This window comes from Equus przewalskii, chromosome 3 (genome assembly GCF_037783145.1).
Source record: "Equus przewalskii isolate Varuska chromosome 3, EquPr2, whole genome shotgun sequence".
NCBI lineage: Eukaryota > Metazoa > Chordata > Mammalia > Perissodactyla > Equidae > Equus > Equus przewalskii.
Genome location: NC_091833.1, coordinates 53625237 through 53640714, shown reverse-complemented (window position 1 = coordinate 53640714; position 15478 = coordinate 53625237). Strand labels below are relative to the sequence as shown.

General features: G+C 40.2%; 1 protein-coding gene across 7 annotated transcripts in view; it reads right to left on the bottom strand.

Annotated features, from left to right (window-relative positions):
• Nucleotides 1-7234: 7234 nt before the first annotated feature.
• The window catches only part of HELQ (helicase, POLQ like), a 50861-nt gene continuing 42617 nt past the window's right edge, over nucleotides 7235-15478 (bottom strand). For all 7 annotated transcript variants that reach the window (XR_011538130.1, XR_544427.2, XR_011538128.1 and 4 more), the window contains 3 exons: nucleotides 15035-15148; nucleotides 14115-14249; nucleotides 7235-7449 (listed from right to left, as the gene is read on the bottom strand). Coding sequence is in view for 3 of the 7 variants with exons in the window: in XM_008517196.2 (XP_008515418.2) it covers nucleotides 7333-7449; nucleotides 14115-14249; nucleotides 15035-15148 (366 nt within the window). In the remaining 4 variants the exon portion in view is untranslated. The remainder of the gene's footprint in view (nucleotides 7450-14114; nucleotides 14250-15034; nucleotides 15149-15478) is intronic.

The following is a 15478-nucleotide window of genomic DNA, read 5'->3' as shown; positions in this document are numbered from 1 at the left end:
TGTTGAATTCCTTCTTCATTTCTGGGAAGGGTAGTAGACTGTGTTATTATAACTCTTTAAGTGTTTACAAATTTATACGGAATCAAACTAGTGTCACCACACTTTGTACAGAGTGAAGAGTCTATTTCTTGTGGATTTTTTTCCAATTCTATCCATGATCATATCCTAATATATATTTTACCACAAAGGAAGATCATTTAGCAGATAGCATTATAATGGCTAGTTCTTTACACTCACATTGCTGTTAGCCTACATTTTCATAGCTTTATGCATATCTCTTCATTATGATAACACCTTTATGCCCATTTAAAGAGAGAAAAAAAGGTTTGGGAAAATGTCATAGACTAGATGGCTCTAGCTAGAATTGAACTTCTCTCTCTGTGGTAATTGGATCCTTTTTTTGTTGTTTTGTTTTAATGAACTAGGGATGGGACTTCCACAGTTTATTTAAACTGTAGTTATCAGGATAAGTAGAAAGAAATCTTTTCACTGGAGGCAAGTGCAATTGATAAAAATGGTAGGCATCCATCGCAGTTGACTACTACGCAGAGCGTTCTCAGGAATGCAAAATAATCCTTTCAGCAGGGACCATGTGTTTAACTTAGACGGTTCACATGCTAAGATCCAGGGGGAACTCTCCAGAATGGCGGTTTTCCAGTCCTGTTCCCCAGGATACCACGCTATTTTCAGATGTATTTGTTCCTATTGCTGCTGGAACAAATTACCGCAAACGTAGTGGCTTAAAACAACACAGATTTATTATCTTACAGTTCTGGAGGACAGAAGTCTGAAAAGGGTCTCAGGGGGCTGACCACAGGAATCAGCAGAGCCGAGCTCCCTTCTGGAGGCCGGAGGAGAAAATCCACTTCCTTGCCTTCTGCTGCTTCCAGAGGCAGCCTGCATTCCTCGGCTTGAGGCCCCTGCCAACCTCAAAGCCAGCAAGGACGTCATATCATCCGACTCTGACCCTCCTGTCTCCCTCTTTCTCTTGTAAGGATGATGATGTGATGACACTGGGCCCACCCAGATAATTCAGGATAATCTCTCCGTCTCAAGGTCAGCGAATTAGCAAACAATTCCACCCACAACCCTAATTCCCCCTTGCCACATAACATGACATAGTTATAGTTTCTGGGGGTCAGGAGGTGGATCTGTTTGAGAGGGGGGCTAATTATTCTGCCTACCATGCCAGGTATCATGCACATTTGAGTTAAAATTCTTTTTTTCCAGATTTATTAAGATACTATTGACATATAATGTATGTAAGTTTAAGGTGTCCAACGTGATAATTTGGTACATGTACATATTGTGAAATAATTACCACAACAAGGTGAGTCAACACCTCCATCCCCTCACATAATTACCCTTTTGTGTGTGTGTGTGTGTGGTAATAACATTTACGATCTGCTCTCCTGTCAACTTTGAAATATACAACACAGTGCCGTTAATTATAGTCACCATGCTGTGCATTAGGTCCCCAGAACTTACTCATCTTGTAACTGTAAGTTTGCACCCTTGGACCAACACCTCCCCACTTCCCCAGCCCCAGCCCCTGGCAAGCACCAGTCTACTCTCTGTTTCTTTGAGTTTGCTCTTCTGGATTCCACATATAAGTGAGAACATACAGTATTCGTCTTTGAGTTAAAATTCCTAAAACAACAAAAACAGGTTAATTATTTAAAATACTCAGAAGAAACAAAACACATACTCAAATGTATATTGTACCAAATTTTAAACACGAGATCCCACCAGCATATTAACTTGTGCTGCCAGGTTTCTTTGTTTCAGTGCAGACCTTACACTAAGGTCCTGCCACGATCTCTGTGCATACTTCTCATTTTGGGGAGGTTTAATCATCTAATACATTTGGTTCAGCTAGAGCAAAACCACTCCTTTCCTCTAGGGTGACAGTCATAACTTAAATAGCAGAATTTTGGTATGTTGCACACTTATGTTCTCCGGAAAGACAATTAACACATCTTCAAGAAGTACTCCAAATGGCCACGTATCACTGAGGTAACTATTTGCTGAAGAAGAGGAGCAAAAGACCATTTTGAATAGGAAAATGAAGGAAATGAAGCATGCTAATTCATCACATCCAGTTTGTTTCAGAACATTCTTTTTTTTTTTTGGTGAGGAAGATTGGCTGAGCTAACATCTGTTACCAATCTTCCTCTTTTTGCTTGAAGAAGATTGGCCTTGAGCTAACATCTGTGCCAAGCTTCCTCTATTTTGTATGTGGGATGTTGCTACAGCATAGCTTGACGAACAGTGTGTAGGTCCATACCTGGGACCCAACCCTGCAAATCCCGGGCTGCCACAGTGCAGCATACAAAGTTAACCACTATGCCACCAGGCCGGCCCCTGTTTCAGAACATTCTAAACACAATCCTAATGGACAAAAGAGAGTTCAGTGAACCCACTCAGTGGGCAAAGATCCCCACAGGTTGTGCTGGATCCCTTGCTGCTGTGCAATGAATAGCAGAAAACAGTCACTCGATGTTTTGGGGTGATTATTCCAGCTGTCTGGAGAGCACAGCTCTCAGAAAACTAGGCACTCATTTTATTCAGTCTGGTACAACAGCGTCAACTCTGTCTTTTCGCATGTGTGTTAATGCCTTTGAGGAACTTCTGAGTGAATCTACCATTTAAAATCCTGATAGACCCTACATTTTTACGACACGAAGGTTGAAAAGCCATTGTCTATTAATATCAGCACTTCCTGTGATCTTTATACCTAGGTACATATTTTAAACATAGAAGAGAAAAGTGATTTGGCTCTTGGCCTTGCTTCAATCTGTACATTTTCTACCCTATTTATATCACTAATAATAGTGGATACAAAGCTGACATCACAGCTGTTCCCAGCAATGGACATATTGCAAGTCCAGGTTAGGCGTGCAAGGTGACGTCATAAATTAGTTGTTTTCCTTTGAATCTAATCTTTCCGTATTGTGCTAAAATAGCTTGTATTGCTGGTGATCTCTGCAGTCAATGTACAACAAGCACGGGGTCCTCCTAGGTTGTATCCTTAGGGAAAAGGATAAACCGCCGTGCCAAAAAGGCCCCAAACACAACGGCTTGGAAGAGTGAGTTTCTTTTCTCTCACTTTCCAGGCTGGAGTCTCAGAGAGGATTTCTCAGTCTGTGCATGGTTCAAAGTGTTTCTTTCATCCCTACACTACTCTGAAGACACAGCTCTATCGTCTTTCAGCATAGCTGGCACACAGGTGTTAATGTAATTCTTACTTGGAATTGTAATCTGTTCTTATGTTTTCCCCTCTGGAAGCTTTGTGCCACGTGTTCTGGTTTTTCATGACTGTGTCTGGAGGTCGGTCAGGGGTCGGTGAGTCCTTTCTGTCAGTTTCCATCAGCTTCAGGGAAGTTGTGTCTAGTGTTTGTTTGTCTTCTCCAGGTCAGACCCTCAGGTCTCTCTCTGGGACACCTTGTTAGACAGACGTTCCAGTGTCTGGACCTCTCCTCTACGCCTTTTGTTTTTTTCTTTCACAGTTTGCAATCTTTTGCTCTTTGGTCGTGCACCTCAGGAGAACGCTTCAGCTCACATTGGAAGTTTCTAGTTGGCTCTCTAGCTTTGACTCTTCCTGCTATTCCACCCATCTATTGAGTTTTTCATTTTGGTCAAAATATTCTCCTGTTTTTATCTTGGATCTAGCATCTGTCCCAAGATGTTAATGAGGCTTTTTCTAAAACCTTGACCTGTTGCTTCTTTCGTTGTTCCTTAGGTGTTGGTTCTTCTGTTCACTGGGTTGCTGTCTTGGTTTTGACTTTACTCCTAATTATGTTTGGTGACTCTTGGTTGTCTGTGTAACTCTCTGTCTGAGGATCCCTCTTCTGCTTTTTCTGTCACCAGATTGTGGTAATCTGCTGCGGCTTTGTGCCTATAGCTTGTCTTGTGGGCATGGAGTGGACATCTCCTGTCTTTCTTGGAGCACTGTTGTTCCTTTCTGGCTCCTGTGGGGCCATCACCATAACCCTATGTTATTGATAGACTGCATTATTTTTCTGCACTATATTTACACTATCTTCAAATCTTTATTTTTAATCATTTCATATGCTTTAGGCAGGAGGAAGAGCAAATTCATATGCTCAGTCTGCCATCTTGATCAGCTCCTTTCCAAACACACATAGGGTAGCTCACGATGCAAATGAACACAGTCAAGAGAAGAATTACGAGCGCGATCCAGGTGTGAGTCTAGGCTCTGTCACTTATTATTGGGTGATCCCGGACAAGCTACACTTTCTCCATTTGTAACATGGGGTAAAAAATAACACATACCTCAGATGGCTCTAAGGAATCATCTCGATAACAAATACAGGACTTTTAGCACATGCTGGCACATGGTAAGCCCTCAATTAATGGTAGTTTATTGTCATCCTTACTATTTATCCTTGAGAATAACAGAGAAAATCCTGATTATCAACATGATTATAAATGACTTGAAATTGTCAAAGAAAACAAAGTATAACCATGCTTATGTGTCCTTGGTGTTACTTTTTGTCATAATGGGATGGAGTTGAAAAGCTCTAGTGATTCTTGTGTGAGGATGTTCTTACAAATGGACGCATAAGGCCAAGGAGGGCCTTACACCAGTCCTTCCTGAAAAAAAACAGTTTGGATATTTGTTGAGAGGGCAGCTTGGTTTGAAAAGGCTTACACTTGACCAAAACTTTGATGTGCCCAATAGAAAAGGCTTTTTTTTGCTGGTGGTTAAGCTCACAGTACAAATTAAAAGAAGCTGGGACATTAGAAAGGTCTCGGTGAAGTTAAGCATCCTAGAAATGGGCAAGCTGGCTCACAGCTTGAAAAAAATTTAAAAAGGAAAACCTGACACCACATTGGAACTGCTGAAACCTTAATGTCTTGAAGCCTGACACGAAGGAACTGCAGGTCTATTCCTGGATGCCTCTGTGCAGATGGATGACTCCATCGAAAATTCCACATTCAAATCTCTGACGTTCCTAAAATTTAATTTGGTTTAAGGAGATAGGTAGAAATGCAGCCTTAGTATTTTTCTGAAAGATGAGGCAGCCATTTGTTCCCACTCTGTTCACTGGGTTTCTGTTCACTGGGTTATCTGTCTTTTCCACTGTGACTGAAGTGTCAGGCGTACTAGCTGCCTACCACTCCTTCTCCCCGACTTCTGAAAAAACTAAACAAAACCAAAACTCCACACCCTGGCCACAGGGGTGGGCAACGGACCAATTAGGACCCTTCCCAGGGCTTTCTGCACCCCGAGTTGGCAGCACAGGGCTGTCCTTGCTTTGGTCTTGAAGCTGTAAGGAAGGAAGTCTAGGGTTGCCTGACAAGGACACGGCAGGTTCTGAAGGTGCCGTCTCTGGTTCTAGTTGTCCTGAGGCCAGTTCTGTCGCTGCTGTGGTTTGAGAATGTGGCCACTAAATATTCCTTTCTGTTTAAGCTAGATATACTTGGGTTTCTAGCACTTGAAGCTGATAAACCATGTTTATGATATATTAAATTCTTAAATGTATTTGAGTCTATTTTTATTCTCCCATCTGTTCCCTCTAATCTACTTTTGCAGATCTTCTCTAGAGCTGAGCTGTTTCAATTTCTTTCATTTTAATATCTGTTAGGGCTAATCCCTAGGCATTACACTCGACACAGTCTTTCAGTGAGACTGACGTGGAGAGGCACTGATCGGGGGCGGGGGGGACTGTCCTGGACTGCAGATACAGCTATTCTAGTTTCTGTAAATGTACCCCTCCAATACTGCCACCTCTAATCTTAATTAATTTGGGCTTCTAAATCAGTCTCTTATAAATCGGTTAGCAAGAATCAGGGCTCACTTACAGTCTTACTTACTCGGGCAAACTAATAAAACTGGAGTTTCTACGTTAGAAAAACTGAAGACTGGACTATGGACCACTGCGAGCACACCTCAGTGGTGGGCCCAAGCCGCCAGTAGGCTAGCCAGCCACTCTTCCCAATCCTTTTGGCTGCAATAAATGGAATATGTGCAATAAAGCCCGAGGTCCTACTAAGACATTAGGATGTCATACTTTAACTCATATAAAGAGTTGTAGGGATGGGGATTTGGGGGGGGGGGGGTGAATGATGGGATGTAATTCTGGGGATAAAGTCAAGACGAGGTGAAAGCAACACTTAGGAAGGGATAAAACGGACAAATTCTAGCAAGACAATATCGTATAATGGTTAAGTGCAGAGACTTTAGATTTGAACTGCCTGGGTCTGAATCCCTGTTCTGCAATAACTAAGACATGACCTTGGGCAAGTTACTTTAATGTATGTCTCAGTTTTCTCATCTGTAATATGGGGATGATAACAGTACCTGCCTTCCAGGGCTGCTGTAAGGATTACATGAGGCACATAAAGCACTTAGAACAGTGCCTGGCACATAGAAATTACTGGGGAAATGACGGCTATAGTATAATGGTCAAAAATGTTAAGGCACAAAGAACTCAGACTGTGGATCTGTTTGCAAAGTTTCCAAGGGCTGTCTTTTAGACAGGTAAGTAGAACTTTAACCAAACCGGTTCAGTAATCCTAAGTATTACTAGTTATTAGCTTTTTTCCTACAGATAACCAGTTATCTACATTTGAGCTACAAATCTGAAAAGGGAGGGGGGCGAGGCAATATTTAAGTTGTGTTTAAAGACAATCTTGAAATTGTTGATTTGGGTGGTATGCGTTCCTCAGAGGTCCCTACTTTGTGCAGTGAGCTGTGGTAGGTGCTGTGTGGCATATGAAGACGACAGAAAAGGTCTTGGCCTTCCAAGAGATTACAAAGTAGCAGCATTAAAAAAGATATGGACATAAATGAGGGGTTCACGGTACTCAGAGGAGGGAAAGAGCACCCCACGTACGGGGTGGGCATGAGGATGAACTTGGACCATTTCATAGAGGAGACAATATTTGAGCATTTTTACTTGACACTTGAAGTACACAATACATTTCAAAGATAATTTTCTGTGCATTGGGAATAGCATAAAACCCAGAGAAAAGTATGGGGATTTCAAATAATGTAGTTTGAAGAAAGAAATGAGGAAGAGAATAATGAAAGATCTGGCCACAAAGCCAGGCTGGAGAGATGTTGAGGAAGTTGGATTTCCTTTTGTGGTGGACGCTACAGATTTCTGAGCAGAGAAACAATGTGTAAGCATCGAAGGAGATGGATTATTAGTGGCAAGGTTACTACAACTATGAGTGAGAGGTATATTCAAACACCATCCATAGATTAACACATAGTTAAAATGTATTTTTTTCATTTACAAATTATAGGTAATCTTTAATAAAACACATTTATAATAAATAATTCATATTTGAAAATGCTCATCAGATAGCTTCATGCCTTTCAGTGGAAGAGGCCACGATACCAGGGAAATCAGAAGGCAATCTCAATAACTCTTCTACTTCTTCTCGCAAAGCCTCTGCTTTTTCGTGCAACAGCATCTACAAAAAAAATATTAAGACATCAGGTCAAAATATGCATTGCTAGAGAATTGCTAACATTTTTACTACTGTCTATTAGATACCTGAATCCTCGTATGTCAGCAATCCAGACATTAAAATTAATAACGAAATTGAAAAATGGCCACTTAAGAACAAGTGATTATAGTGAAGGAAGCTGAGGCATTTAGTCAAAGCCATTTTAGCTGATCACTGCACTTAGCGCACCAAAATAAAGGAGCTTTAATACTCTCAAAGATTTGTTTTATTGAAGACTCAGCCACTTAAAAATTAACTTCCAATCTATAAAATCCAAGACAATTTTGCAAAAATTTAATTAGCTCTTGAAAATATTATCCTTTATATATGCATTTTATTGTTCCTCAAAATTTAGTATGCTATCTTTTAAAAACCCATCAGTGTTTCAAAGAAAAGTTTTATTCAAGTCCTAAAATTAACCATAGTTAATTAAAGCAGAAACAAAATGAGCAAAGAAAGTATTTCTAAACATGGCACACGGTAGATGTCAAGAAATATTTGCTGAATAATGCCTTTTCCCCCCTTCCTTCTAAAAATCAGAAATAAAATGTTGGTATTTGTTGTAGCTGGGTTTTGTGTATATTGGGGTGAAGTATTTGCATTAATTAATTCTGTTACAAAATTTTTATAATAAAAAGTTTAGTAAAATCACAGAGGCAAAAAAATCACACAACACAAACAGTGAAAAAAACCCACTTTCTACCAATTTGATATAAAGTATAGCATTACACAACATTATATATAAAAGAGATTAAAATGTTAGTAGGTACGTTTTCCAGTAGCTGAGGTATGGTGACCATGTTAAGTGAATCTCCCAACACATCCTCTAAAAACTACACAGATCAACCAGAACAAGTAAACTACACAATACTCGTGTGTCAGCATTACCAGAACATAGAGAACATCATCAACCACAAATTACTCGTAGTTAGAAAAATCTACCACTTTCAGCAGAGCCATTTCTCAGGCTCCCACTCCAACTGTTTGCAGAGATGAAGGTGGGGTTGAGAAAAAACTACTTGGAAAAAAGAGGAGAACCGAGGGTCTAAGATTAAATAAAGTCACCTCCAGAGAGAGAAAGGCTACCCCAAGTACAAAAATACTGAGAAAGGAATCTAGGTAGATTAAACCATTGTTTACAGGAAGGGACTTAGAGGGTGTGGAACTCTTCCAAGAAGGCAGTCTTGGAAAGGCAATGCTTCTGAGGGAGAGAATGGGCAAAAAGGGAGAGGCGCCCTTTGGAAGCTGAGCAGTGAGGGGAAAAAGAAAGAAGAGGGGAAAATTTAAGATGCTGTAGGACAAAAAGGAAATTAAAAAAATCAAAGAACACAACCCCTCCTTGCTCTCCTCTCCTGCCCCAAGTGTCCATTAAAGAAGCTACGCTTTGCTACACTGACAGAGAGACTTTCAACCAGGACTCTCACACCCCGCTCCCAATGGCCATCCCTGTCCAAGAATCGCAGGGCGGTTCTCATCTGTACAAAACGACCACCTCTATGAAAAAGTGAGGTTCAAAGCACTTCAGTTCATAAAAACTGCCTACCCTGAAAGCAAATCATGAAGCAAAAACTGTAACACGGCACTCCAAACTGATTAAATATTCTCAAATAAACATTTGGAGATACGTGGGCAAAAACACACCCTGAATAAAAGTCCGAAAACTAAGGACAGAAATGGACCAAGACCAGAAAGAAATGAAACAAAAGTTGAGTAAGCTCAGGAAAGAAAGAGAGGAAAAAGGCAAAATCATATCAGAAATAAGAAACTTAATAACGAGGTACCCAAGGAAGAACGAGTTTGACTAAAAATCTAATTAAGGTGATTGGGGAAAAAAAAAAAGCAGGAAGACAATGGAGAGAATGAAAATGAGATAAAGACAGAAGTAAAAAAGGTCAGAGACATTGAAATGGGCAAAGACCACTCAACATACATACAATTGGAATTGCTAAAGAAGAAAAATTAAACAATGGATCAGAGCTAATATTTAAAACTGCAACCCAAGAAAATTCTAGAAATAAAAGAAAATGATATATCCTAGTAAAACTATTTCAATTTAAAGGTGAAGAAAATAGGTAAATGTTTTATATACTTTTGTTGTATGTTACAACATTTTATACGGCATTATATATAAGAGATTAAAATGTAATTAGGTAAGTTTTCCAGTAGCTGAGGTAACAGTGACCACGTTAAATGAATCATTTAACATTTGTTAAATGTTACATATACTTATATATATATATAAATGTTTGTATATATATTTTAAAAAAATCTATAAGGACGAGGGAAAGGGACTAAAATGGGCTATAAACAGAATCTGTGTTTGAAATGAATAACACAACAATAACTGAAGCAAACAAAGTAACATTATTTGAACACATTATTTCAATTATATATTCTCAGACTAAAGGCAAAAAGAGTTGTAAATAAATTCTGAACTCTAGCTAGTAAGTTTGTTTTTTTGCAGTGGTATGCTTCAACAATTTTGAAATTACTTTCAGTGTATTCTAGGATTGAGCAAAATAGGTAAATATATTGATGAAAATGGGAGCCAGGATTTTTACTGTTGGAGAAAGGAACTAAAAATACGAGAGGAGGAAAGACTCCAATGAGTCTTGGAGCGTGGGATTAGTGTGGTGGATTGAAGATGGCTGGAAATTCTTGGACACTTTCATTGAGAGACGGGATCCAATTCTCCTCTTGAACCTGTGCTGTGCTGGCCTTGGTGATTCGCTTGTCACTAACAGGATGCAGCAGAAATGATGCTGCATGATTTCCAGAGCTCAGTCAAAAGAAGCCTTGCATTTATTTTCTGCCTGGGTTTCTTGGAATGAGACTATTCCAAGGTCTGTCGAATGCTCCCTCTCAGATCCCAGCGACCATGCTGTAAGAAACCCAAGCTACATGGAGATTATAAATAGATGAATAAGAAACCCACATGTTTTAAAGGAAATTAAACCACATCGAATAAAAAGGGATAGAGAAACAGTATAAAATAGAAAGAACCTCTGAACCCTAGAACTTCTACAGACAGGAAATGGACTGAGAAAGCTACCCGGCTGCAAACATGGGCCAGGAAGAATTATTCCCAGGGAGCAGAATTGGGTCCTAATCAAGGAAATGGCCACATTTGCCTGGTTGGACTTCAGAATTGCTGCTATGCACTACCCAATTTCCCTGTTTGAATGGGAGTGTACTGTGGTATCCTATCCCTGTTTCACCACTGCATATTGTATCTCTTTACTTCACAGGTCTTCAGATTGAGAGAAATCATATTTGTGAAATTATACTCAAGGAGCATCACCTGCACCTGGACGTGATTTAGAAGAAATAGTGGACCTTGAGCCTGAGTCTGATGCCGTAAAGGAATAAATCTTTTGGGAATGAGTATATTTTGCATGTGGGAGAAATGTAAATAATTTGTGACCAGAGGGCAGACATTAAAGATGACTGAAAAGTATTTGACACCCCCCATGCAGAGGTGGAGGTCCAGTTCCCCTTCCTCACAATCTCAGCTGATCTTGCCCTCTAGCAACCAACAGTATGCGGCAGAAGCAACACTGCACAACTTCCGAGGTTAGTTCAGAAGGTTTCTGGCATTTCCCGCCTTGATCTCTTGCAATGTTCACTCTCTGGATGTTTCCTCTCAGAACCTAGTTGCCATGCCATGAGAGACCCAAGGCCCATGGAAAGGCCATATGTAGCTGCTCCAGTTGAAAGCCCCAGATGACAGCCAATTTTTAACTGCCGGCCATGTGAGTGGATATCTTGGCTATCCAGCCCAGTCAAGCCCTTAGACGACCATAGCCCTAGTCAAAATCTGGCTGTAACTGCATGAGACTCCAAGTAAGAATCACCCAGCTGAACCCTTCCAGAATTCCTAATCCACAAAAACATGAGCAAAATAAAATAGCTGTTTTAAGCCACTAAGTTTCGAGGTAAATCTTTGTTACGCAGCAGTATGAACCTGGAAAAATTAGAAGTGGAGTTATCACTGTGAGCTCACAGCCTTTAATGACTTACAAGTAGAAAAATGTATAGACGTATGTGAGCTCTGTCTCCTGAGAGAACCTAGAAGCAATGACCTACCCCTCTGGTAATGAGCACCCTTAGCCCCTAAAACTTGGGTTTCTAAATACCACTCTTCACTAAAAAGAACTAGGGCTCTTTGGAAAAAATGGGTGATTCCATGGCTAAGGCAAGGGAAATACTGAATCTGGAACACCTTGTTGTGCCAGAGTGCTGGTTATTAATTTTATTGCTTCTCAGCTCCAAATCCATCCTTCACTGTCCTGCTGGAAATACTCGAGCTGGATCCTGTAAATGTTTCTCCTTTGCCAGCTGGTATAATGTTAAGCTTTGTCAATAGAGGGCACTGGAGAGACTATGAGAGGAAGGGGTTTCTCTTCCTGGTTCTGGTGTGTGTCTTTTTCTTATGGCTCCAACCATGATTGTCTGGTATGCTGAACATCCAGAGGCTCATTACAGTGAGTTTGAACAGTATTGCTGCAGGCAGCTTTCCGGTGAGTTCCATGAGCACTCCAGTTAGCTTCCAAGCAGCTCAAGAGCACACTCAGGGAGCTTCCTGGCAGTTTTGTTGGCATTTTAGTGGGTAGTTTCCTGCTTGCCAGACTTGGATGTAACAATGCAACAAACTAGTGGGCCACAGCCACACTTCCTCCACTGAAGGCTGAACCCATCCATGGTGAGTGGTATGGGGTGGGGATGGCCCCTCTCTCAGTACTTCTTCCTATATTCTTTAAAGTTCTATTTACTCCTTAGAAGCCAAATAATAACCTCTGTTACTAGTTACGAATTTTTTAAACTTTCTTGTTCACATTACTGTGTGGTTTTTGTTCCTAATGACTAGACCCTGACAGATACAGCCAGAAAGTACAAAAGTACTCCAGTAATGATGGGGACAGGTCAAAAAGACAAAGAAACCATCTTGCAGGGGCTCCTGCTGGTCGAATCTGAGGCCATTTGAGCACCAAAATAGTTAATGGTAGTAATTGAATAAGTATGAACCCACGGTTCATTCTGATATAAATATATTAATGAATAAATAAAGAAGCAAAAGTTTTTCCTCATAGTAAAGTGCCAATAAATAAACGTAGAAGGAATAATGGAGTTAGAAAGTCACCATTGACAAACATCATAGAAACAACTGAGTCAGGCAAAAATCATGGATGGATGCTGAAACAAGTGTTTGAAAGTTCAGTGAAGAATAGGATCTCTACCCAGTCTCAAAGTATCCACTCCCAAAATACTAATTACAACAGGGAAAATAACTTTACAGTGGAGAAACCTTCCAGATGACACTTCCTTAACCAAATGACCAAAGTTAGTATCAGTCATGGGACAAACTGACATCTGGTGGCTCCTGATATGATGTACTAAGAAGGATGCATGCCATTTTTGTGGCATTCCTGCAAAAAACTGTATAACCTCAATATAATCCTAACTGGTTTCCTTATTTCCATTCTTGCTCCCCTATTTGCAACCTCTAACCCACTCCTCTACTCAAAATCCTGTAAGAAATATGCATTTTATTCTTTCAAGCTAGCTGGAAAACAGAAGGGATGCTAGGAACCAGAGCATGTATCTTAGTCCATAAGATGGAAGCCATGTACTGAGAATGGCTGAGCAACGAGACAGAAGGAGTTTGGATCCCTGGATACACTACTTAGATCAGTTAAGGTAACGTAAACAATGTGAGCACTATTCAAAAAAGTAAGATGAAAATTAACTTTTTAGCTCATTCTGATCTATATATGACAACAGTGTAACAAGGAAGTTTAAAAAAAAACTAAGCAATTTCAGGTTACAAGAGTAGAACTATAGTTGAGATCAAGAAGGAAATAATCTGGGGCCGGCCCCCTGGAGGAGTGGTTAAGTTTGCATACTCCACTTTGGTGGCCCAGAGTTTCGCCAGTTTGGATCCTGGGCGCGGACATAGCACTGCTCATCAGGCCATGCTGAGGCAGCGTCCCACATGCCACAACCAGAGGGACCTACAACTATATACTGGGGGGCTTTGGGAAGGAAAAAAAAAAAGAAGATTGGCAACAGTTAGTTAGCTCAGGCGCCAATCTTTAGGAAACCCTGGTGGCAATAACAACTGTTTTTAAATGTGTGAAAAACTACCCTATGAACAAAGGAATAGACTTGTTCCAGAGAGCAGTACTACGATGCAATGGTGGACATTTTAAGAAGGCAAAATTGGGTATCGTTATATTAGGAAGCTTTTTGTAACACTAAGAGTGTCCAGAAATAGAACTAACTAATTGTTGAGGTTGTAAGCTCCTGGTCAGTGAAGGTGTTCAGAGGTGGGAAGATCAGATGTCAGGGATGCTGAGGAAAGGACTTCCTGTGCAAAGGGTGGGGGAGGCAGAATTCAATGTGCTCCAGAGTTCCCCGAACTTCGATGAACTCCTGAAGTTGTGTTTATTTTTTAGAAGGTCCTTTTTCTTTTCTTAGCAAGTCTTGTATCATAAAAGAGGCACTATTTTTATCCACATATTGTAAATATAAACTTCTGTGTCTATAGTTAAAAGTTTTTGTTTTTATGTCTAAAGTATAAGGAGATATTGCAAAATATCATAAAGGTTAAAAAATGGTTTCTTTCTTACCTTTGCTGATGAAACAATTTGCTTGGCCTGGCGTCTTGATAAATGATCAATTGTCCTTATCAGCACTTCAGGATTTGCATTAGCTAAGTGCATCAGACTTTTATAACCTGCACTGTATAACTGTTTTGCTCGAGCCTGAAAAGTATTACAAAAACCATTAGGATCAGAATTTGGGATTAGGAAAAAAAAAATTAAGTGTCCTACTGAAGGGAAAAAATTCACATGTGAGAGATAGGAATAAACTAAGATAATAAAGTAAATATGAAGAGATATTATCAGAATCCTGAGGAATATGAAAAGATGCATTTGGGTGGTTCCAATCTGACAGCAAGACAGCTTTCCGTGCAGCTTAAGTCAACTGATGTGCGCTGCAATCCAGAATGAGAAACCCACTGAGGCACTTAGGCTATGGCACTATTTCAGATCCCCAAACAAAATGTACTGGTCCAATATTCTAAAACTGTTCTCATTTTCTGTTTGTGAGTGTGTGTGTATGTTTTCCGAAGCAGACGAACTCTTCTGATTCAAGAACTGAATAACAGAGAATAGACTAAAATCAAGGGTTGGTCGAAAACAGAAAGCTGAAAAACCAGCTGAGGACACTTTCTTCTCACTCTCTCAAGAAATGGAGATACGCCTTGTCACCACCTGAGCACTCTAACCGTGGAGAAGCACTGAGTCTAAACTGACAGGGGTAGCTCTTCCTTGGAGCGGAGGAAGGAAGAGATGCTAAGGGTGAGCAGTAGCACACCTATTTGGGGAGAGTCACCCCTAAACCTACTGTTATTTTTTTTTCACTAATGTGATTTTTCATCAGGACTACTTCCAGATTAACAAGGCCATGGCAGCAATTTACTAAAAGAATATAATGTTTCTGTGAGTTGAAATCATCTCAGTTGGGAAACTGGGAAGCTACTAACCTCTAAAACTCCAGTCACCTCCATGAGAGGGATCAGCTCTGCCTTTACACAGTAAGTCAGCTTCTTGGTAAGTTCTACCAAAAGGACTCTATAAACCCAAAACTCCTCAAGCTCCTGCAGAACACAAAGAAAGACACAGAATTTAAATCCGGTAAGTTATTTCAAAGTTTAGTCTGTATGGCTCGGGGCTCAGAGAGGATGCTCCTTTATGTAAGTTTTGGAACTTGGGTTAAGCCAGAACAATGATTCCAAGCAAAATTATTATGAGGAAACATGGCAGAGACTCTGAGGAATTTGATGAACTGGTTTTGAGATGAGGAAAAAGATCGAAAATGGAAAAATAGGTCAGTAACAGAACTCTATTCATTTTTATCAAAATATCAGGAAGCGAATGAATAGTTTTTCTTTCCCAAACTACTGAAAACAATTCCCACTTTTGCAAAT